The sequence below is a fragment of the Poecile atricapillus genome, chromosome 2 (assembly GCF_030490865.1).
Source record: "Poecile atricapillus isolate bPoeAtr1 chromosome 2, bPoeAtr1.hap1, whole genome shotgun sequence".
Taxonomy (NCBI): Eukaryota; Metazoa; Chordata; class Aves; order Passeriformes; family Paridae; genus Poecile; species Poecile atricapillus.
In genome coordinates, this window is record NC_081250.1 from 148,634,249 (window position 1) to 148,659,112 (window position 24,864).

Below are 24,864 nucleotides of genomic sequence, written 5' to 3' on the forward strand. Positions count from 1 at the left end.
CCTGCTGGCCACGCTGCTGCTGACACAGAAGACCAGGAGGCCACCAGCACCCTTACCCACCTGGGCAAATGCTGGATCATGTTTGGCCACTGTTGACAAGCACCCCCATGGCCTTTCCTGCCAGGCAGCTTTCCAGCCACTCTGGCCCCAGCCTGGGGCACTGAGGGGATTCTTGGGACACAAGGGCAGGACCCAGGCCTGGCTCTTCTGGAACCACACCCCACTGGCCTTACACCATCAATCCAGCCTGTCCACATCCCCCTGCAGATCCTTCCTACCCTCAGCCCATCAACACTCCCACCCACCTTGGTGTCATCACAAATTTCCTACTGAGGATACCCTCAATGCCCTTGGCTACATCAGCAGGACAGAAACTGAACAGGACTGGCCACAAGGGACAGCACTAGTCACCAGACACCAACTGGATGCAGCACCATTCCCCACCACTCTCTGGACAGAGCCATCCTGACAGTTCTTAACCCAGCAGAGTGCCCACAGCACAATCCCTGAGCTGTCAGCTTTTCCAGGACTGTGCTGTGGGATACAGAGTCAAAGGCTTGGCTCAAGTCCAGGGAGACTCCATCCACAACTTTTCACACAGCCCTGAGGCGTGTCATGCTCAGCCCTAAGGACATCAGGTTGCTCAGGTAGGACCAGCCTTTCCTAAACCCTAAATCAGGCTGGGCCTGATCCCTCAGTTGTCCTCTCTGGGCCGTGTGATCCCCCTCACAATGATCTGCTCCAGAACCTCGCCGGGCCCCGAGGTCAGGCTGACAGGCCTGCAGTTCCTCACATCCTCCCTGCAGCCCTTCTTGGGCCTGGGTGTCCCATTGGCACCTCCAGTCACCTGGGACCTCCCAGGTGGACTGGCCAGCACTGACAATAAAGGATGGACAGCAGTTTAGGGAGCCCTTCTGCAGCTCCCTCAGCACTCTTGGGGGACTCCCAGCCAGGCCTGTTATAAGTAAATCGATGGTTATAGCAAGTTGATTGGTTGTTCATGTTTAGTCATAGACTGTTGATTGATACATGTTTCTAATTAATTTTTAATATCTGTTATGAGTGGGTTTGTGGTTCTATGGGGAAGGGGGAATGAAGTCTATTAATTTGTGCAGGTAGGAGTTAACGGAACTAAGGCTGGCTGAAAGTAAATGAGCGGCTCTTTAACATCATGGAGGATTCAGTGAACTGAGGGAACATTCCAGAACATGACATCAGTGCGTGACCTCGATGTCTCGGACACTAATTGGTGGAAGAGCTAACCAATCACTCATCGCCCTGAGAAAATGATTGGTCTAGGATGCACCCCAATAAGGACCAATAAGAACCCTCAAAATGAGCCAATCAGAGAGAGAATCAAGAATGGACCCATCACGAACAGAGGGCGGTAATAAAGGTTGCACCAGGACTTCACCGTGGGTCTTCTGGTGGAACATAGCCCCCAATGGAGCGTCCAGTGTAGGGTATTGCCCTACTGTTTGTCTGATTTGCCGACTGGGGCTCAGGATTATTCTGGGCTCCTGCCTCCATTGGTGTTTTGTTTAATAAATGAGTTGACTTTTATTTACACCCAAAAAGTCCAAGCCTCATTTACAGGCCCACAGACGTATCAGTGTTTCAGTGGCATGGCAGGTCACTAACTACTGCCTCCAGGATTGCAGGGGTCTGGTCTGCTCCCTGTCCTTGTGTGCCAGCTCAGGGGGCTGGCTGTCATCTGAGAATTGATCTGCCTGTCCAAGACTGAAGCAAAGAAAGCATTCAGCACCTCAGCTCTTGATATGTTCCTTAGCACTCCTCTGTTGTTAATAATTGCAAAAAACACTTTTTATTGTCTTTTACAATAGTAGCCCAATGAAGTGGTATCAGAGCTTTTACATTCCTGATTATCTTTCCACAGAAAGGGGGGACGAGGGGTGGGATACATGGTGGGCTGGGTGGGAAAAGCAGTTTGGCAGGGCACAGAGCTCCTTTGGGGAGGATTGGGAAGAACACATGTGGTAGGAAAAGGGAGAGCTGAAGATCATTGGAAAAACAGGAACAGGCAAAGTTAGGAGGGAAAAGCATAAAAAAGGCCTTTGTGACCAAGGGTGTTTCCATGTCTCTCCGTGACAAGGGGTGGCCGTGCCCACCAGGCCTTTATGACCCACGCTCGCATCGTGCCCCAAGGCCATTGTGACACAGGTGCCTGCGGTGATGTGGAGGGCTCTTACAGGGCCAAAGCCCTCGCGTTGTCACTCCCAGGAGAGCAGCTCTCTGAGGAGGCAGCAGCTCTCTCACGAGGCAGCAGCTTCTCAGGAGGAAGCAGCTCTTTGGGTGCCCTTGGCCAGTGTTCGTCAGAGCACTGCCAAGATGTCAAAGAGACGGGACGAGAACGTCCACTTCCAGCCCCGTGAGGGGCAGCGATTGCTGTCCAAGCGGCAACAGGTGAGGGCCGGGGATGGAGGGAGAGGCTGCCCTGGGACCTGGGGGAATGCTGGAGGCAGAGAGCCAGGCCTGGCACCAGGCCTTGCTCTGGGGAGGAGCCGGTGCCAGCATGGCCCAGGTGAAGGAATGCCCCAGAGACAGCGAGCACAGCTGGGAACCCAGCCCAGCCTGCCTTAGGGCCAGAGCTGAGCTTGTCTCCATGTGGGGGGACAGTGTGTCCGCACAGCCACCGCCATCCCACGCCTCTTCCTGCTTCCCACAGGTGCCACGGAGGCTGCTGCAGGCAGCAGCGGAGGTCACATGGGTGACCATCGTGCCCCTCCACGGGGACAGATTCAGAGGACACCTCACACAGGTGACACAGAACACCTCATGGAGGTGTCCTCAGAAGGACAGCCTGGAGGGCAGGTATTCACTGCTCCGCAGCGGCACAGTCACACGGCCAAAAAGGTTGTCCGTGTCAGACTTGCCGCCGCTCCATGGCCCTCCATTGACAGTGACACCTCCATGCCGAGAGCAAATGCCAAGAGCAGCCTCGGCAAGGGTCAAGCTGCCCCCTCTGCCAGCAGCCCCAGCAGCCTCTGGGGCTTATCCCAGAGGCAGAGCGTGGTCCATGGGCCCTGTGGCCAGCAGCCACCGAGAGTTTGTGCCACCTTCTCTGTGGGGCACTGTGGCTGCTCACAGGGCCCGGGGAACACCTTCCCTGGACAGCTCAGCTAAAAGGCTCTGGCGAGGGTCAGCGGCAAGGCAAGGCCTTCGCCTGCCACCCCTGCAACGTGCAGGGGGCATGCTGCTCCCAACAGGGACCCAGCCTGCCTGGAAACACCTGGGACACAGCGAGATGGAGGAGCTCACTGAGGTGCAGGAACAGCACAGTGGCAACATCTATGCAGACCTGCTTAGAAGCCTTGCCCTGTGCCTGTATGAAGACACATCTACCAGGTCCACCTGCACCCAGGAGCAGTCAAGTGTCTGCCAGGATGTACATTCACAGTCCAAGGTGGTGCCCAGTGCTCCTGGCTTGACGAAAGATACCATAGGAGAGAGGGGAAAATTCTCTAAGCTCCTGTCTCCTGCCCAGTTGTCAGAGCAGCAGTCTGTCTCTGACAACTCCCAGTCCTGGGACACTCCTCCAAAAGAGCCAAACTGGGAGGAGGAAGATCTCCCAGTAACAGAGGCTGCAGGAGAGGAGGCCAGTGACCCACAGGGCACGTTGCTTCCCCTATTGAAAGAGAAAGAGGGAGAGGTAGGATCTTCTACCCAGGACAAAGATCCCTGGGATGAGGAGAACAGCAAGCTTATGCCCACATCAGAGTCTGAGGTAAGCTCAGACTTCACAGCTTCTCCCTCATCTAGAAGCCCCTGTGAGGAGAGGGGAGCTCATCAGCTGCCCGAGGAAACTGCACATGGCAAGCTGCTGTGCACGGGGCCTGAGGATGCTTCAAAGCATCCTCTGAATATCAACGCAGAGGAGCTGGAGAAGTTGGAGGAAGAAATCCTCTCCTCCCTGCATCAAGAAAGCCCCTCGGTGCCACACAATCTTTGGGGCTGGACGAAAGACTCTGCAGGAGAGACAGAAAACTACGCACAGCTCGTGCCCCCCGACCGGTATGAAGAGCTGTGGTCTCTCTTAAACAACAAGGACGCTCCATCCAGGGATGCTCGGCTTGACCAGCTACTGGCCAAGTGGGAGGAAGAAGAGCTCCCTGACACAGACACTGCAGGAGAGAGGGACAGCGAGTCAGAGAGCACGTTGTCTCTCCCACTGCAAGATGGGGAAGCAGAGCCAGAAGCTTCTACCCTGGACAGCGATCCCTGCGACGAGGGGCACAGCCAGACTCTCCCCACGGCACTGCCGGAACACACAAAGATGTTTGCGGTTTGTGCCTCTCCTGCTGATCCTGCGGAGGAGGCCGGCGCAGCATGGCTTGAGGCTGGCTGTGCCCAGGCCGCCCCTCCCCAGGAAGAGCCCCACAGGGCTGGGGAGCCGGGAGGGGCTTGCCCGCTGCCTGCCCAGCCCCTGGCACGCAGCGCTCCTGCTTGCCCCGCCGGCAGCGCAGCCCTCCCGCAGCCCCCGGCCCCACGGCCATGGCGCTCCATCGCCAAGACGGCCCGGCGGGCTCTGCGCCGGCTCTTCTCCTTCAGCTGCCTCCGGGGGCAGCCGGAGGACTGAGCCCAGAGACAGAACCAGGCGGATCCCTAGAGATGACTGCTGACCCTGTGGCCATCACCTGCCAAAGGTAGGTCCTGGTGCCTGTCCCAGCCCAGTACTTCCAAGAAAACAGCAAGGGAGCCTGGTCAGCGATAGCTGCTTGAGGAAGGAGGACAGCACTGCCTTGTAAAACCCGATACAAGCTGATTGTCGGCCCGTGCTGCATTGTGGGGGCGCATCCCCACCCAGCCCTGAGGCTGCTTTAGCAGCTCAGAAATTATCCTTGGGCATCAGCATTGCAGGCAAATTGCATCCTCCTTTCACATGGAAAAGAACAAAATGCCTCCATGGATATCTGCATGTCATGGGGTTAGTTTACCTTTAAGGAAGTTAAAGTTGCTAGGGGCTCTTGGGAGTCTTTTCTCTTGACCAATTATCGGTCATTGCTGAGAATTGACAGCAGTTTTAGCCATTGAAAAGTAGAATCAACTTGTGAACCCCACCTTAAAGTGTCCAACCAGAAGTCTGTAGTTCTTCTTTGTTTCTTGACTGTGAAGGGTGGCGGAGCTCCGGCTGGCCTCCGGTTCTCTGCTCAAGCCATGCGGCTGGGCGGGGGCCGGGCCGGGCCTGCCGCGTCTCTCATCTCCCGGCCGGGAGATGAGGCTTGCCCTGAGCTAGGTCGGGCTGGGCCGGGCCCGGCCCGATCTCTGGTTCAGCTGCAAGTTTTGCTGTAACTACATTCACTAGAAAACTGCCGAGTGAAGAAGGAGAAGAGCTCTGAGCCTGCAGCAAGCAGAGACAGAGACCACGCTCTTCAAAAGCAGCTATGAGGAACTTTTCATCGCAAACGGCTCCAGCTCCTGTTCAGCAGAGATCACCGAACCATCTACAAAAGCTTGAGCAAGATTTTAACTCTTTCTCATCCAGATGAGACTTGCGGATTAATCTTTTCATCCAGAGAGAGAAAAGGAGAGTGATCAACATGAAAAGAGACTTTATAAACTACTAGTGGCAAGAAAGAAAAGAGACTTCAAGAAAGGTAGAGAATTAAGAAGATGCTTTAATTAAGCTGAAATATCTTTCTGTTAAAATTATGGAGATGGACAATGAAGTCCTGAAAAAAAAACTCCTTTAATTCATAATAGAGTATGGGGAGGAATAAGGTGTTCAAAGTGTAAATTTGAGTAAAAAGTGAAGTAATTGTAGTATAGTGAAGTGCTGGGAGATTTGAAGCCTTGAGAGGCAATGAGAAAACTGTTTTCTAGTGAAGCTCACAGAAGCAGATGAAGAATACTTTTTTGCCTTTGACTAACTTATCCTTAAAAATGCTATCCTCAAACTCATGGCCCATAACACATTTCAGAGTGATGTGGAATGGGAGGGGTGGGCTTTGATAACAGTAGCTCTGAGCAGCTGATATCAGAAAAACGAGAAACTATAACAAAAATAGTTTTCTTGTGACAAACTCCATAAATTAACAGAAAGAAACTTCTGTTTCTTTACAGAAACTGATGGAAAGACTGTAAAGAAAATTGAGATTATTTAAACCATCAAAATTATAAAGTTTTTGTCTCTGTTGTCATGTGAACAAAAGAATGGTAGGCAGTGAGAAATGAAAAGGTTTTTTCTAAAAGTTTATTCTGGTGTTCTTATAGTTTGTCAATAAACTTTCTTTACTCCTTTTAAGTTTTATGCCCGGTTTGCTCTCATTTTAATCCATATCTCACAGCAAGAGATAAATAATTCTTTTTTCCCCTTTTTGTTAATTACTGGTTCAAAACCACGACACTGCAGCATGGACTAGAGGAAATTGTTAAACCCAGAAGAACGACTTCAGCCCCCACCTCCACATGAACCACGGAGCCTCCCAGCACAGACAAGCGCTTGGTGAGGAAGGACCAATGGGACAGTGCCGGAACCAAGCAGCTTGGACTGTCTTCTGTCTTATTTGTCTCCCATCCCTTCTGCCCCCACTTCCCTTCTCACCCTCCTCTTCTTTATTCCTTTCTATCTCTCTTCCTTCCATTTATTATTAAATGAAATCCCTGTTGTTGACTTTGGAAGATGGTCTCGTTGGCACCTTAATTTGGTCAGAGGTGTTTTTCCCTAATCTCATTTTACCAGGGGCACACACCTGCACACAGCACTCCAGGTGTGGCCTCCCCAGGGCCCAGCACAGAGGGACAATCACTGCCCTGGTCCTGCTGGCCACACTAGAGCTGACAGAGAAGGCCACCAGGCCCCCCAAATGTCAGCTTGGCACACGCCAGCTCACCTTCAGCTGCTGTCGGCCAGCACCCCCAGAGCCTTTCCTGCTGGACAGCTTTCCAGCCACTCTGCCCCCAGCCTGGAGCACTGCAGGGGATTGTTTTGGTGGCCAAAGTTTACGAGCCAGAACTTCGCTTGTTGAAACTGATCCTATTGGCCTTAGCCCATCAATCCAGTCTGTCCAAAATAGCTGTTTCCTATCCTGTGCCTTGAGCAGACATGCCACCCACTGGATCAGGTGGCTCAGGGCCCCATCCAAACAGGCCTGTTCTAGAAAGACTTAAAATTATGTAAGAAGTAGTAAAGAGACATTCACCAGCCACTCTGAAATATCAGACTAAGGAGATAAACATCTCCTGGAAGCAATAGTTGCAGCTGGTTTTGAAATATGGATGAAGTATTATGAACTCAAGACTGATCACTACTGAAGGAAGAGAATAGTGGGAATTGCTTCCAATCTCTGCATTCTTGGATAGTCCAGAGGAGACAATGAGAAAGAAACCCAGAAATGGTCGTGCCTTTCCACTCCTGCCAAAGAACTGGGTTGGAAATACCAAAACCACAGCGTCATCTCTAACAGAGGAGAAAACATAAGTCTACCTTGAATAGTTTTAACAACTCTGAAAAATAACAAGGTCAAAATTGCTGCTTAGAGCAGTGAATAATTATTTTGTAGGTATGAGGCTCAGAGAAATTCTGTAACTTTTTGAGTCAATTCTACATCTCCTGGGCCAGAGAAACATCTTCTACACAAAAATATTGACATTCCTACCCACATTTCTTAGATGAGAAAGATTTCCTGACCCCAACTACACTCTATTTCCTTCTACTTTCACTATGAGCATTGAACTAAGACCAGAGGAGCCATAACCAGACTCATTTTAACACTCACACCCATTTCAGACTGAAGCCATGTCAGAAAAGTGAAGCATTTAAATATATATAAGCTTTTGTTCTATACAAACAGAGAAATATTAGTACAATATAAATATCAACAGCCTCGATATTTCCAGCAGAGGGCCCAAGGAAGAATTAACAAATGTGTTTCTAAATCCACTGTGTGCATCCCATCCCAACTTACCTTGTCTCCTTTGGTCCCACTAGTACCAGGAGGGCCAGGGCTGCCAGGAGGACCCTATAAAGAGGCAAAATTGAAAGAAAACTCTGTTTCTAAAGTGTGGGTGAAACAAGGCTGCAGGTATTGGCAGCACAGACAGTGATGTCCTGTTGCACACAGGAGGAATTAATAGAACACATGAGGCTTCTTTGACTTTGGTGCACAGAGGAAAGAGAATAACAATGGTGATTCCACAGCAACCACAATAACACCAATCCAATTTCAGCTGATTCAGAAGAACTGCAGTTCAGTGATATATCAGTGTCAAACAGAAAATTTAGTATAAAATTCAGGCATGAAGATTTACCCCCATATAAGTGTCTTGACATGAAAAAGGAATAAATGCTTCAGAAAACTCAACTTCTGTAACAGGGTTTCATTTGGAGAAATTGTTCCTTTGAAGTAGTAAACAAACAGGATCCATCTACACATTCCTCTGCCATTTCCTACTTCATCTACATTTGCTGCAAGTATAAACTAGTTCCTTATCCATCTGTAACACCAGAAAATATTTCCATCTTGCAAGGATACTGATAAACACTAACTAGACACACACTTCTTGGTACAAGGTAAACTATGGCTGAGGAACAGAGCAGGATGCAGATGCTGCACCCTGGAGGCATCAGGCTCAAGTGTGGCAGTGATTAGCTGCATGGCTTTTGGCAAATCACTTCTGGCCTCTGCTTCTTATTCTGTCCTTTGCTATTTAGACCAGAAGGTCCTTGGAAGAAAAGGATGCCTCTCATTAGGTATCATTCCCTGGGTAATGAAAACAGTCCTGTGGAACCTACAGAGAGCATTTTTAGACAAAGCAGTATGTGTCTGATCAGCAGAAATGTATTCATCTTCCAGACAATTTTCTGTTTTCTTTTTGTTTTAAAAATGTAAATAATTCCAAGCTTTTTTTATTGAAAACAAACCAAATATATTAAATCTAGTTCTCTTCCTTTCCTATTGTGGGCTTAAACAACTGAATTTCTGAGTGCTTTCTTAAGTATTTAATGAAAATTAAGACAAATATTTGAGCTATCACATTTAAAGGACTGGCATTTCCTGTAAATTGCATTCTAGTTTAATTTTAAAACCAAACAAACAAAAAAAGAAAACTGTGCTAACAAAGATCTTTGGAATAGGGACTTGACTGGGTACTGTCATGATTCAGCAACCGCCCAAGATAAGTCTCAGTTTTAGGGTCAACTTCCACTCTTTCCAAAGAAACACTTCCAGTTATTGAGTATTTGCCACATACCTGTTTCCCCTCCACACCTGGCTTTCCAGGGAATCCATCCAGGCCTCTGTCTCCCTGGAAAACAAAGAGAAAGAACCACTATAATTCTATACTGTTTAGGTCACTGCCCTGAAGGTGATGTTCATATTATCGGCTCCAGGAGTAATGAAAAAGGAGAGAAATTCCAGCCAGTCCCAGAAAATAGTCCAGAAAATAGCTGAAGTTCCTACATCTGTACCATGAAAAGTTGCTGCAACCAGAAGCAGGTGTGTGCTTTCCATGTGGGCATCCTTCCTCTGCCTGCTGAGGTGGGTTTGTGTAAACTGTACAATGTGCTCCAGGAGAACATCAGCACAGAACAGCTCTTACAGAAATAAGAAAGCAGTCCAGCAATAGGTCAGTTTTACCCAGTAAAGAAAAATCTTTAACTTTTCACCTTTCTTCTCTGTAACCTGGGGGAATAATTCTTTTTTTCCTGTATGTCTCCAGAGCTGGACAGTCCACAAAGTGTCCATATGCAATGGATTTCACTACTTTATTTTTATTACTTAAAGATACAGGTTTTTCCTGCTGCACCTAAACCTGTTTTTTTTTTGCTGACCTTCCAGATTAGTAACTCTTTACCTAATGCCCCACAGAGGGAAGTGTTTCCTTCATCTTTACTATGACCTGTTCTGTATTTGAAGATTTACAAAACTCCCCTTTCAAACTTCTCTAGAGTGAATAACCATAATACTTTCAACTTTTCTTCATGGGCATGTTTGTCAGTCCTCTGATCATTTCTATTGCTCCCCTTTGTGCAGTGTCCAATTTTTTCCACATCTTCATTGTAGCTAGGTGCATGAAACTCAATACACCTGAGGCTAACTTTGAGCAGGAATATGTTTTCATGTTTTTTTAGACTACTCTTGTGTTTAAATCCCAGGAAAATGTTTACACTAACCCCCCTTCCACAAGATGGTTCCTTGATCAGTTGTCCCCAGTCCATAACTGCAATTTGTTGTCTTATGTGTATGAAACGTTCTGCAGCTTCCCCTTCTCAATGTCATCTTCTGCTTTGGGGGATTCTGTTTACAGGATAATTTTGAATTCTGGCCCTGCTGTCTATTGTTCTTCCATATTCAAGCTCAACATGTTTCATATTTTATAATTGGAACTCTTGGTAAAAACTGGATCAGTTGCATACTTCTGCTGAACTGCACTGTTCTCCCACTGAGTGTGGACTTCAACCATTCAATCTCTTTAGTTTAAAAACTCTTAGAAACAGGGAGTTTCTTGTACTCTCTAAAGTCCTTAAACCTCTGAAAAATGAAACACAGATTTTGTTAAGATCCTTTGCACACAGCTGAGTATAAACTATCAAACACACACACAATGCCAGTGTTAATGTGTCAAAACAAATTCTACAAGTACAAGCAGTGACAGAAAACTAATCGTTTTATGCTATTTTTTTACTGTTTTTATATATCTTAAACTCTGTTAGACCATTGTTATTACCTGCAAACCCACACTTACTGCACTGGATTTAATTAGATTTTTTTGTAAACGATACTGATTTGCTAAGTCAGAAATGGATTTGCTAATCACTATTTATTTTTCCTCCTTAGAAAGTCAATCACTCTTCTAACATAAATATTATTTCAAATTGTGCATTCAGGAAATGAAATTAGAGAGACCATTGTCCTCCAGAAAACAGCTGAAAACCAGTGTCAGACACCCAGATCCACTTGCTTTGGAGGTGATAGCTTCCACATTAATGCTTTCTTTTGCACTGCCTGAACTACAAACATCCTGAATTTAAGACTTTCAGCAAGCAACAGCCTGGTATATTGCTGAGAAAATGTGCAGTGTGTTCCCAGGAGAATTTTTAACATCAATACACTGCAGCAATGAGTACTTCACACACACTGGTTTAGCTGCCAAAACAGAAAAGTGTCAATGTTCTTACTGCTACCAATTGAGGCTGGGAAAGGCAAATATATTATTTATACAAGCAAAAACAAAAAAAAAATCTGTTTGAAAACCTTCCAAACGATTGTGTTTCTACTGTTTCTTCAGAAAAAACTGACATTATAAATATTTTTTATTATTTTTCCATTCTTTAAATAAGCTACTCAGTGAAAGGTACTTTTCTCGCAACAGAGAGAACAAACACATTAATGTTTCATTCTCAGATTCTCACTTTAAGATTTCATTTATTTTTCCTGTGTTCTACTGTTTTTTCTTCTTTTAACCAGTGGAACAAAATGGTGAAGATTCACAAGCAACTAGGGGAAATGACAATTCTGCCAAAACTTCAGTGCTGCTCTCTGACCCCTACCATTTAGAAAATTTAATGATTTGTCGGAAAAATGATTACCCAGCAGTCTGTAGGGCCCTGGAAAGGCTGGAGGAGAAAAAAAAACCCCACTGCATAGGGATCTGGCAGCAGCAGACCAGTCCTGCTGCCTTCTTACACAATCCCTTCTCAATAAAACAGACAAGGTTTTACAGGATGGACACAGGATTATGCAGCAAAAGCAATGCCCTTTGTCACACTGAAGTGCTGGACATGCCTAAATTAGAATGCCAAGAATCTCATGCAGATACAGCTCCTGTTAGCAGGGCAGTGCATCATATTTATCTCTGGGGTCTGTCCTGGGGTCTACAAAGAGCTCATTGGATGGAAAAGGGCATGGGATATCCCTCATATGGTGCAGTGCTTTTCCGAAAGTGCAGGTGTAACCTGTACAGCTGGATTTGAGAACCTCACTATAAAACCTCAGCATTTACATCTGAGGTCTCAGGATATGTGAATAATGCAGCAAGATAAGATAGATGGGATACTAAGGGCATTTTTGGTAGTAAGGGGGAGGACTTGATAAAACAATACTCAGTGCAGGAACTAGTGCTCCCATCTGACACTATAACCCCTTTTCTCTTCAGGCACTAAGAAACACAGGTTGCGTGGGAGTCAGTATTCAGGTTACAGACTGAAGAGCAGACAAGAAAATATTTGGCCCACCAAATTTACACCCACTGTTTTCACAGTAGTACTGACTGGCAAAAGTTAAAGCACTGGCAGTGGGTGCACTGAGACCATCATTAAAACCTGGAAAAAAATCTAACCACAATTGTTGTAGCAGAGATTTGGCTGCTTCAGGAAAAAAAAGAAAACCAAAAAGGATTGGGGGGGGCACTTCTAATTGTGCAGATCCTTCTAATGAAACAAAACATAATTCATTTCTTCCCTACTTTAATCTTCCCCTATTTAGTTGCCTGCCCACACACAGCTCCAGCTTCCTCTCCCATCACAGTGATGTCAGAAAGATGGATTTTCTTCTAGGAGCCAAATATTCCAGCAGATTAGACAATGTTGGCTCTGGAAAAGCAGCAGAGGCACTGGCTAGACACAGGACACCTATCCAGTTCTGCAAAGGGCTGAAGGAAAAGCATGACAAGGATAAAGTACAATCCAGTCATTTACTCTAGCTGCAATAATGAGGATAGGTAATACAAAATATGATCATGGGTACTTTATCATAAACAGCAGAAAGAACGTTGGTAAAGAGAAACAATATCTCACACTAAGGGTCTACTTATAATTTTTCCCAGTAGGCAAAAGTTTGGTGTTAATTGCTGGGTTTCCTCTCCAGAAAAAGATGGAGACTGAGAAATGGGAACAGAGCTATGCTAGCAAGATGGTGACTCCCTCCTTTACACAAACACAGGCAAAGCTGCCAGACCCTCCTTGAGATAAACCTGGGTCAGGACCAGCTCGAGTCATAAGCAAGACAGAACATTTTTGGGGGGCCCTGAGCACTGCCAAGCAGGTCTACAGGCAGAAGTGAGTGCACATCTGTGGTTGCTCTGAACACAATGAGAAAACTGAAGTAACTAAGGCTTTGTGCCTGTCCAGCTCTCCTTTTAAATGACCATTCCAGGTATAATAAGCATTTAGTCTTGTCCTCAATCCACAAACATGGTTCAAATCCCAGAGTGACCTTTACTCTGAAACAGCTCTCGATGGTCAGGAGAGATCATGGAACTGGGAAGCAACTCCATTTGGTGGAGGCCTTTGGAGTAGTAAAGGTACTTACTACTACTGAGTTTATGGAGATGGGAGAAGAAACACAGGAAGTTGTCTGATATGGAAAACTGGAATGAGATGGGAAAATGCTGGATGCAGACATGGTCATGGAAGTCAGTGACCATTCTCAGCTCTCAGGTTGTGTACACAATGTGGACACCCCTTCAGATCTCCACACTGGCAGCCTCCACTCTTCTCCTCCTCTCTTTCCTCCATCCCTGGCTACATACACAGAAGAAGTTCCTAAATGTGTGCTTAGTAGACAGTATAGATCCTGAAAGCCCTCCAGCACACCCGTGGGAGGTGGAGAGCACTTAGAAGTCCAGAACAGTGAGGAAACTCCATCCCTCTCCAGAGCTGCTGGCCTGGTTGTCCACCTCACCTAATGGACAAAGGAAAAGCCTGTTTTTTTCTAGCATGCAGCAAGAATACCTTGTCTCCTCGTGTTCCCTTTTCTCCTCTTTCTCCTTGTAGACCCTAAAAATAAAAATAGACAAAGATTATAAAGCTAAATCCAAGTAGAGGCATAGTTATCTCCTCTAATTAGTCACGAAATCAGTGTGCACATCTGCACAATCTATTCAAGTGAACCTCAAGGACATTTTCTGTGTTGCCAGTCCTCAAAGTTGGCTTCAGGCATGATCTAAGCAGACTCACAGAGCAGGGACCGCTTGTGAGCCCAAGAACATCTGTAATATTATATTGCCTGCAGACACACGACCCTCCTGCCAACAGCAGAGTGGAGGGACAGGGAACACACCACAGCTGCAGATGGTCTGGAAAACAACCAATGCTCTGCATTTTTCAAGTTTCTTGTAAACAATGAGAACTTTGGTAAAGGACAATACTGATGAGAAAACCTATTGCATAAACAAGCAAGAATTACTGTTCCTGGTGGGTTTGGATGCAGTAGCCAGACAGACAGCAGGTAGTTTTGAGAACTGGCAAAGGTTAGATGAATTCTGTCCTGGGGGCCCAGCACATTTTTGTGCTGTGAATCCAATGCCACTGTTCCTCAGGACTGCATAATTCATCTCCTCCCAGCTACACCAGAAACATTGCTGGAGCTCGGTTTGATGTGGCACTAGCACAATCGATTCAATGGGCACAATGGGATTTCAGCTTCACTTGGCTCAGCAAACACCTTGTGTGTATGTAAATACCTTACCTGTATTGTAGAAACTGTACAATCAGCTGATAGCTATAGAGAGACAAATAGGCTCAGACAGTAGGGACCTCTCTAAAACTGCCAAAGCCTATAGTGCTTCTTGCTCTAATAATTTAAACTTCAGTTTACTTTGCACTATAGTGGAGTTTTACCTCCAAGTTAATGAAAGCTCCATGCCTGGGTATATTTGGCCCTCAGGATGATTATGTATAATCATCTAAATGGGCAGGGCTATTTTATACTGGAGCAGGTTGCTCAGAGCCCAGTCCAAGCTGGCCTTGAATGTTTCCAAGAATGTGGCATGCACCATCTCGCCAGACAACCTGTTCCGGAGTCTCACCATTCTCATAGTAAAAACTTGCTGCCTTATATCCAACCTAAATCTAACCCCTTTTACTTTAAAACAATTATCCCTTGTCCTATCACAACCTTTTAATGTCCTCATTAAAAGGTTTGGCATCTTTTAAATATTGGAAGGCCACATTAAGATCTCCTCAGAGCCTTCTGCAGACTGAGCAACCTCATCTCTCAGCCTTATCTCACAGGAGAGCTGCTACAGACTTCCCAGCACTTCCATGGCCCTGTTCTGGACCCATTCTCAGGGATCCATGAATCTTTTCTGTGCTGGGACCCCAGTGATGGATGCAGCACTGTAGGTGGGGTCTCACTAGAACAGAGCAGAGGAGCAGAATCATTTCCTTCACCTGCTTCCCATGGTGCTTTTGGTCTGTGAGTGCCCACTGCCAGCTCATGTATAACTTTTCATCCACCAATACCCCAAGTACTTCTTGGCAGGACAGCTCAGAATCCTTTCATCCCCCAGCCTATAGGAGGTGAGTCCCATCTGGGTCATCAAATCTCAGAAAATCCAGACAGCCTTTCCAACACCAGTTTAAAGGCTGCGTTACCAAGCTGAGACCACAAGACAGGGGTGCTAACTGGAAAGAATCAAATTTATTTTGGTCTTGCTGTCTGTTCATTCAATGCAGGTTTGTCCCTGAGCCCGAAGGCTATTCACTGAGAGCTTTGAAAATGTGACTGAAAATTTGCTGAGAGGTGGTATTTTTTTCTTGGTGTTCTGATGAAGTTTTCAAGCACCATATAAATGGTGCATCATCACAGACCAAAGCAATTGCATTATAGTGGGAGCATCAAGAAATCACCAGCTGCTATCTCAGTAATCAAGTAATTTCTGCTGACACCTCTCTACTGGCTACAGGTCTGTTCTCATTTAATGAAGACAGAAGAAACTCAGTGAAGTCAAGAAAATTTCACCACTTGGACATAGTGCAGGTAAGTGGTCAGACAGACTATAGACTGCTTCATAATAAAAAAAATATATCTGGGCAGAACACACTGAAAAAGTAAAGAAAGTTTCTAGAGCATTAGAAATTGAACAAGAGCCATGACTTACCGGTGCACCTACGTAGCCTTTGATGCCTGGAGGACCCTGTTTTCCCTCGGATCCCTGGCAAGGAATTGAGATACAGTAAACCACCAGAAATTCTTTCGTATAAAATACCAAGAATAAAATTAGTTAGTCAGAAATGCAAGTTGCTCTTGCAGGCTCACATTGAGGCTTGTTGACTCTCTCTCAGTGCTAATACAGGAGTAATGTCTTACTTTCCAACTGCTTACCCAGACTGACACTCAGTATTTTTCTCTGTCCCCTCAGATATTAACAAGTTTTCTCCTTCTGCTCTCAGACTTAACCTACAAAGGCAAACTGTCCCATAAAGGTTACTCTATGGGTTATTTCAGAAGGTTTGGCAATGTCAGTTGTTGCACACAACACCTGCTGGGGCTCCTGAACACAGGGTTAATAGAGCAAAGCAAAGGTATACATTGCTGCAAAGTGACCACAGTCTTCAAAATGTTATATGTTTTGAAGAGTAAATGCAAAGAAACAGATCAGAACTAAATTTTCCAATGTTTATTCTTACTGATAAGAAAAAATGCAAGAGGATCAGGCACATTTCATCAGTCCTTCAGCTGCCTTTGCACTGACTCGCCCTGGAGAAGACACACTGTAATGGAGAGTACTCACAGTGTGCCCTTAATGTGTCTTATAATGCTTGAAAATGATCTGCATCATCAGCTGAACAGGCTCAACCCTCAGAGCTGTCCCATGAAGACAGCCTGGGCCTGGCAGATTAACCTAGAGAACTGGTTTAACATTTTATATCATCTATTTGTCTGATTATTTTCTTACTTACATCACTTCCCCTTTCCCACCACACTCATCTGTCTAACTCCTGTCTCACACTAATTGGGTGTCTGTAATGGACAAGGCTTCAAAGCAGATAGAGGTATTATTGTCAAATATTTTAAAAATAATTACTACATTTTGTATTTATACAAGTTTCATATTAGAAAGATAATAAAATTAAAAATGCAAGATGTGTTTGCAATGAATTAGTAGCAGAAATGAGGCTTTTTTTCCCTCAATGCAGATTTACAAGAATAGGGTTCAAGCAAAAGCAAAGATGGCTCTGAGATCAGACATGTGAGAACCTCTGCAAGGTCAGGAAGTCCTCTAATATCAGAGGGAGAGCAGCAGGCATGCACCTAAATCTCTCCTTCAGCCTGCAGAAAAACACTGCTATCAAGGTCTAGGCAAAACCCCAAGAGAAACAGAGTCCTGCTCCAGGTTGTCCAAATTACAGAAGTCCAACTCAGTCCTGTTACATAAAATGTGGTTGTAACACTCAGCAGAGTGTTAGAGAGAAACTGGGTTTGTCTGGATGAGATGTGCTGAACCCACTCAAGGCCTGTGCTGAGATCATGTCTGGTAAACCAGAGAAGCGTGAGACCTTCGACAGCTTGTGAAAGGAAGAAGGAAATTTGTCAAAATGAAGCTCTTACCTAATACATTTTATTTCAAAGGATTGATTTTTTTTTCTGCTCTCCCTCTGCTTTTTCTATTAAGTGCAGATAACTGTCAGTTCAGATGGGAATGCTATAGCTATGTCTGTGCCACAGCAATGACAACCACAAAAAAAACCTCTTTATCCTTTTATTAGAGATACAGCGGAGAAAAATGAAGGAAAAGGTTGAGTATTTGCTGAAGGATATTGCAGGCTAAAGGGTCTGATCTCAAAAATCCAAATTTTATTTCTCTGCTATAACACTGTACAATAAACAATCTGAGATATGGCCATTTTTCTCTGGACCCATTTATTCCATTTAAATTAACCTGCCAGGTCCCACATATGTATGTGGAAGTTCTCCCCACTGAGCAGTGAATATTTCTTGCCGTCTCAGACTACCAAGACATCTGTAACCAGAAGCTCCAACAGCTCAGCACGAGGCTGACTTTGATAACTCTTCTTTGTGTCCAGATTGTAACCAGCAAAATCACACATCATTCTTGGGGAACAAAGAAGTTTACCCTCAAGTTTGAGAAAAAAGAAAAAACTCACTCCAAACCCTACAGTTTTATGCTGAAGACACTGAGCTAGGAACAATCTTCCCTGGAGACATCACTGAGAAGCAAAACCAGTAAAACATGGGATGACATACCAAGGCCGTTTCATTCCTGTAGCCTATACATGAACCTAATGAGCTCAGAGGCCATTTCTGTAACTCTTTGGACTGAAATTCCATTACCAGAAGTCTGGAGTTTTCTTATCTGTGCTACTGGAAGCTTCACACAGTTAAAAAGTACAAGACAACTTCTTAAAAGAAAGTGCTGGCAATTCCCACTGAAGCAAAAGGCTCCTGAGCCAAGGAGACAAACAAGGGGCTGAATTTCCTGGGGCACAGGTATCACTGCTGAGCACACACTGGGCTTGCCTGGCTCAATGCTTATGAAGATGGATTGAGACAGGAAGGATCACAACCCAACCAATCGCAGAAACTGCAAGGTTGCTCTCCATGGAGCCTGGGGTAGAGTCCAGAGCTGCTGTATTGATGCTGATGACAAAAATAACTGATCTGGCAAAAAACCCTAAAATAATCGTTACACCAGTAATTGGAGATGTGACCTCTCTAATTGCCAGCTCCACCCATCCTTATACAACTTGTTGCATGTTGACCAGGTTCTCAGGCTTTACACTGAGGTCTAAAGGAGTGTGCATTCATATTTTAGATTTTAAAGCCCTGTCAGCAAGTCAGGGTTATTTCTTAAAATAGCTCAAGCCAGAATCCAGCTCAAGGACACTGTACACAGCCAATGCACACATTGAGGTAACTGAAAGTCACTGTGAAAACACACAATAATTTTATATTTAGGCACTATGAGAGGCTGGGGTTGGCCAAGCTCATGCCTTCCCTGAGAGCACCTGGCACTGTCCAGTCAGATGTCTTTAGGTCCAGCCCCACCTGCCCTGAAGATCTGAACTCCTTCTATTCAGCATTGCCTCAGTAATTGGCTGAATTGCACGTTCCTGAAGAACCTGGTGGGAAATATGGAGCAGGATCAAGTCCATCTTGAGGAAGATGTAGGTGCCTCAGTTTAGCTTGGTTTGTAAAAGCTTTGCAAAGCAAGTGTGGGGAAGCTCATACCACATAGAGCATCATATAGCCTGCTGGTTTATAATTCCACTACATACGACATGCAGGACAGAGAGAAGATATGTATTTATTTAATTGATAGTAGAGATGCAGCTAAAAAACATTTTTGAGTGATAAATTCAGTTCATTTCATCCAAGATCCAAATCCCACTGAAGGGCAAAATATTCAGTGTGCCTCCACTCAGCCTGGCCCAGCCCTGTTTTGCGTGTCATTGGTCCCCTGCTGAAGCCAATATGGTTTCCACAAAGAACCCTGGGACGGCTGCCAAGTATTTCTGCTACTCTACAAACTCCTCATGAGTTCTGATATCCTCCTGATGGGACTTTGGGAAAGGGTGAATTTCCCTCTATGCAAAAACACAGGGACATTTTGGAGACAGGGCTCTGCATAGCTGAGGAACACGGAGGACCTGAGTATGACTTGCTTCATCAAGTCCTCTCAGACAGAGCCAAGTGACAGTCACAGGCTGCATCTGGAAAGGTGCTGAGGTACTTAACTCCTATTTAAGGATAATGGCCTCAGTGAACTCAGTGTGAGATTTAGGTGACTAGAAATGGCTCTTCCAGAAAGATGAGATATTCAAAGGCCTTGGCTTGTACAGGAACAGAACTGAGTGAAGTTAATTCAGGCAATCAAGGACATCAATGTTGTCCTGGCAGCACCTTTCACAGGATGAGCTGAACTTGCTGTGCGTGATACCCTTAAAAACATCTTTGTCACAATGCACCATCTACTTTTTGTGTTACAACAACAAGGCTGAAACCACCTGAGGGGTATTTATCCCCTCAATAACCACAGAATGAGGCAGGGAGAGCTGACACTTTGCAAGGAGGTTAAAGAATTGCTGCTTCAAAATTCTCATTTCTGATGCTCAGCTAAGTCTCACCAGATCTGCATTCAGAAGCACCTTGTTTGAAGCAAACCCAGTGATATAAGCAGAGTCAAGTTCTCTATCACTCAGGCACTCTTCACTGGTGCAAAACTGGAGCTCCCAAAATAGGCAGAAACATTCAGGATAGGATCTCTACATGATCTTTTTTTTCAAGTTATAGAGTAGGGATAATAGTTTTCATCTGCATCTTAGTGAAAGTTGGGAAAACTACTGAAGACATGGCACAAAGGCTTATGTGCCCCAAAACATGTTTTCTTCACCTTCTCCTACTATGCTGTTGATTGAACAAAACTTACTTCTTCTTTTCACACACTCTGCATAATTGCTGATATCTTAGCAGACCCCTGATGAAAATGATCATTTTGAGTTTTTTCATTCACCAGTGAGAATATCAAATGTCATGAACAAGGAATAATTCAAACTATGTAAACATGAAATATCAGTGAAAAAAATATGCCTGCCCATGTAAACAAGAAATGGAAAGCTTACCTTTGGACCTGCTGGCCCAGGCAGTCCAAATACTCCTGGCTGTCCTGGTTCACCCTGCAAGCAACAGAAATATTGCTGGTAAACACAAATCTTCTATATATAAAGGTTAGGCTAGCTCAAAATAGTCAGTACATGCAGTTAGGAATATTGACAGTCCTGATCTGAAAGTTTACAATGTGTCTTCCTCACAAAAATGAAAGCAGAAAGAAGGAAAATGAAAAGTGAAGCAGTTCGCCATCTCCTCTCAAAACACAACCAACCAGTAAAAAATGAGTTCCCTAAGTTGTGAACAGCTTGCACTGATTACAGCATGCAAAGATGGATTCCTTGGTGTCAGCATAATGCATTTGCTCTTGAATTGTCACTTTGCAGTGTATGAACACATCCTATAAGGAATTCTGCAAGTACAACACTGTCCAATCCAATGCCATGTGTGATGTGATGAAGTTGCATCAGTTCTAGAACCAATATCGAAAAATTGTCACAGTTTTTCCAAAGTATGACAATTGTGGAGCAAAGAAACAGGATGTAAGGAAAAGATCTTTTTTCATGTGTGTCACTGCCTTTGTGTATACCTGCCTTCCAGAGAATCCCTTCCCAAACTCCTTCAATTGCCACCAAGTGACTACCACAAAGGGACAGTGAATGACATGGTGAAGGTTCAACATCAGGTTGAAGATGTTTCTAAGGAATAGTGATCAAGCAGGGGAGAGAAGATGTAAGGCTCTAAAACACATTTCTATGAGATACTGGAAAACATAGTTGTGGTTTTGTTTTTCAACTGCAGTTCCTCTTACAGGCAGTATTTGGTACACTGCATCCTTCCTTGAACTAACCATGCCCCCCTCCTCTTCTCTTAGTTTTTATCAGCGCACCAGAGGAGTTGAGATCTTTTCTTCTGTGACCAAGACTCCAATTTCTCCAGCCCATGTATGCTGAGGAAACAAGACAGTCCCTTGCACCTTTGCCGTCTCTACTAGCCAAGGCCTCCTTGCCAGCCATAAAACAAGTGGCCAGGCTCTGCAGCTGCAGCTTGTTACTGGCAGGTCCCAAAGCACAGGCTGCTCCCTCTCCCTCCTTCATGAATGATAACAGAGCTGCCCTGGAGCCTCCAGCCATGGTTAATCCATAGGACACCTGCCTTGGCTGCAGACACAAGGGAGAGTTTCGAGGCTATTAACCTCCTGCCATTTGTTTCTGCTGCTCCTAAAACGACCACACAAACTCCCCAGACATGTTCCACTCAAGGCAGATTGATTCCCACTGCCTGCCTCACACGGAAAAGCAGGATTACATGGGAGGAAAAAAAAGGCTTACGGTTTCTCCTTTTGCTCCATCCCTCCCAGGGGGGCCAGGTGAGCCCAGGGAACCCTGTAACAACAAGAGAGTTATCATCAGCACAGCATTAACACCTGCTGCAAGTGCAGGGACACGAGCAGAGCATCTAGAGAAGAATAAGAAATGAGAAATATTTCAGCATAAACATTTATTATTTACAGTTTCTGGAGGAGTTGCTGCTGACATTAACACACTAGGGATGATTGATGAGCTGCTAATGAGGAGTTAGGCACTCTCGTCCACTTAACTCATTTAAGAATAAATTAATATAGAAGCTCTGGAGCTAATTAGACACATAACAACTGAGTCATCTTAATGTTATCATATCATCTTCTCTTAGCTTCTCTCTTCACTATTCCATTGTCTCAAAAATTGAATTTTTAATTTTTTTTTTTCCTCCTTGATTATACAGCATTCATCCCAAAGCTCAGAAGCCTCTAGGCAAAGCTATAATATACATAAGCAGTAAGCCTAAAAGCACACAGAAAGGAAGCCTTGATATATTCAAACAGTCCTCAGGAATTACCCTGGTCACTGGGAAGTGAGTCCCAGAACTGTGAATATGCAAAGGTGTAGAAAACAAAGAAACAGAAAGCCAAACACCACTTAAATTCAAAATTTTACCATTTAAAATTTTCCTCTGCACCAGGATGAATGGAACTAAATATGCTGAGATTGGTAGCTCCCCAGCTAACAGGAATGGCAGCAAATGTGGAGAAAAAGCAAGTTTGCTGCCTGCAGCTGTCAATTTAAAGAACGATTGGAGAGTAGAACAAACAACAGGCAAGTCAACACACAATGAGGAACTGGCTTGGTGTTTTCACTTCTAGGCACTGCAGCCGTTTTGTCTTAGGCTTGTTATAAAAAAAGGCTCAAGTGAGAAACAGACACAGGCATTGCAAGCTGCCACTGTAGGCTGTGATTTTACAGGGCTGGTTTGTTGTGTGTTACTTGGAAGGGCATCCTGCCTTGTGATCTGGAACATTTGCTATTTTATAAGAGGTGGAAAAAGTTTAAATTCCTAAAATTCCTCCTGCAAATGAGGATTTGATTAAGGGATTTCCAACAAATGTGTCCAAAGTAAATACTAGTCTACAAAATTAGCTCAGTACTGGATTTAATTTTTGGGGTTTTTTTAAGATGATGACACTGTAAGCAGCTAAAAGCCACCACAGTCCAGAAGTTATTTATGTTCTGTGCAAGTAAAGGCATAGCAATCTTTGGCTTTCTGTGTCTCATACTGAAGAGCCTCTAGTGTTTCTGTGTGCATTAGCACTGAGTTCCTGTTCTATTACATTTGTGTATTTTGGAGTTTTACAAAGTTTAGTCAAAGCTCATGCCTTTGAGCTCTCCACACATTTGTCAAATGTGGCTGAGCGTCATCAATAGGTTTAAAAACTTTGAGCTACGCTTTGATGAATGACAGCACAACATCACAGTCTCCTTTTCTGAGCACCTTGCTTACCCAAAATGAAACAAAATATAATACAGAGGTAAAGCAAAAGACTTAGAGGAGGGTCAGTTTTCATTAGACTTCCACAACAGCTTTATAATCTCTTAAACTTTTCAGAGTATAATTAATAAAGACTTGGACTTACTTTTTCTCCTTTATCCCCTTTCAGTCCAGGAAAGCCAGGAAAGCCTTCTTCACCCTACAATACCAATGGAAAAAATACCTCATATCAAATGCCATATCATTCTGTGGTACATCTGTGTACTTTAGAGAGTGCACTTGTCACCTCTTGAGAGCTGAGTCCAGATTTTCACCCTCACTGTAACAATGCTGTGCTCAGCATTGTCTGAGCACCTGTAATTTGCTCATATTTGAACAGATTCACTTTCTGTTTTCATTCCAGTGCATTCCTTCCCTTCCTTTTTGTAATTACCATCCACAACAGAAGTTTTCTAAGAAGAAGATTAGAGACCTACCCTTGTTAAAAAAAAGTATTTGAAGCATAGCAACACCTCCCTGAGGAAGTCTCCTCTTGCCATATTCCAAGGCATAAGAACTTGAAATTTGGTATGGCCAACTTACTACACTGTCAAGTTCCCAAAGGCATGGATATTTTTAATTTTTTAACAATAAATGGCATGGAAACTGACATGGAAAATTTTGGGAAAATTCAAATGTGGTGTTTTTTTTTTTCCCGCTAGCTACTCTCATTAGGACAAAAGACTGGGATCTTTTTCCCCATCTGCTTTTGTAAAAAACTCACTAGCACAGAAAAATCCTTTTTGCAATAGCATTAAATTGGCTAAAAAGTTGATGCATATGTTTCCAGGTTGTATGCATATACACAAGGACCACCTAAATATGTAGATAAATTCAGGCCAAATTCTACCACATGCAATCTTATTTGTGACTTTTTTTCTGTAAGTCTAGTCTAGCAGACTTAGATGGATTTATTCTTAGGGCAAGGTTCCCTACTCTGACAACAGACAGCATCAAAATCCAGCCTTATTTATTTATTTAGTTGGTACTTAAAGGTAAACAAAAGATAAAATATGAAAAGTATCTGTCCTGTATATGCAAATTAAAGTCTTTACCTTTATAATCACATTTCTTGCTAACTGAACCTTCACGAAGCACTCCAGAATTTGCAATGCAGCTGGTGGTAAAAATCAGCTCTGCTATATTTGAATGGTTCTCTAATGAGATAGAAAACCCATCAAATAGCAAACGTGATTTTTGAGGAAATCATTTGCTCTAAGAGGTCAATATAACTTGAAGGAACTGCTGTTCCATGACAAAGTATGTCACACAGGCAGGAGAACAATTTGTGTCTTTCCTATGCAAAGCAAAAGGAGTTTGCATAAGGTCCAGTTAATTAGCTTCTTCTCTTGCCTTTTTTTATTATTTTTACTTTTTTTTTTTTTTTTTTCTGTCATGAAATAGCAACTGTTTGGCAAACCTGAACAAATTAATCCTAGGAGCAGACAATAAGTTTGAAGCACAGTGCTCACAGAAATATTCATGCAGGACAGGAGGGTATCCACCAGCTTTTCCAGTTTTTGTCCAAGGAGAAAATTGCACAGAACCTGGACTCTAGAGACAGGTTTAACAACCCCTGGTGGGAAGAGCTCCTACTTCTGCTCCTGCTGACTTGCAGTAAAATCATTAAGGGTGGAAAAAACCTCCCAGGTAGAGTCCATCTATTTACTCAGTCCAAGAAAAACTTGAATGTGCAGGTAGTGGTACCTGT

General features: G+C 44.4%; 1 protein-coding gene across 1 annotated transcript in view; it reads right to left on the reverse strand.

The window, feature by feature from the left end:
- The window catches only part of COL22A1 (collagen type XXII alpha 1 chain), a 239,702-nt gene that overhangs the window by 100,511 nt on the left and 114,327 nt on the right, over window positions 1-24,864 (reverse strand). The window contains exons 13-19 of the mRNA XM_058833583.1: window positions 23,260-23,313; window positions 21,641-21,694; window positions 20,324-20,377; window positions 15,841-15,894; window positions 13,691-13,735; window positions 9,211-9,264; window positions 7,926-7,979 (exon numbers count right to left, since the gene is read on the reverse strand). Of these exons, the coding sequence (XP_058689566.1) occupies window positions 7,926-7,979; window positions 9,211-9,264; window positions 13,691-13,735; window positions 15,841-15,894; window positions 20,324-20,377; window positions 21,641-21,694; window positions 23,260-23,313 (369 nt within the window). The remainder of the gene's footprint in view (window positions 1-7,925; window positions 7,980-9,210; window positions 9,265-13,690; window positions 13,736-15,840; window positions 15,895-20,323; window positions 20,378-21,640; window positions 21,695-23,259; window positions 23,314-24,864) is intronic.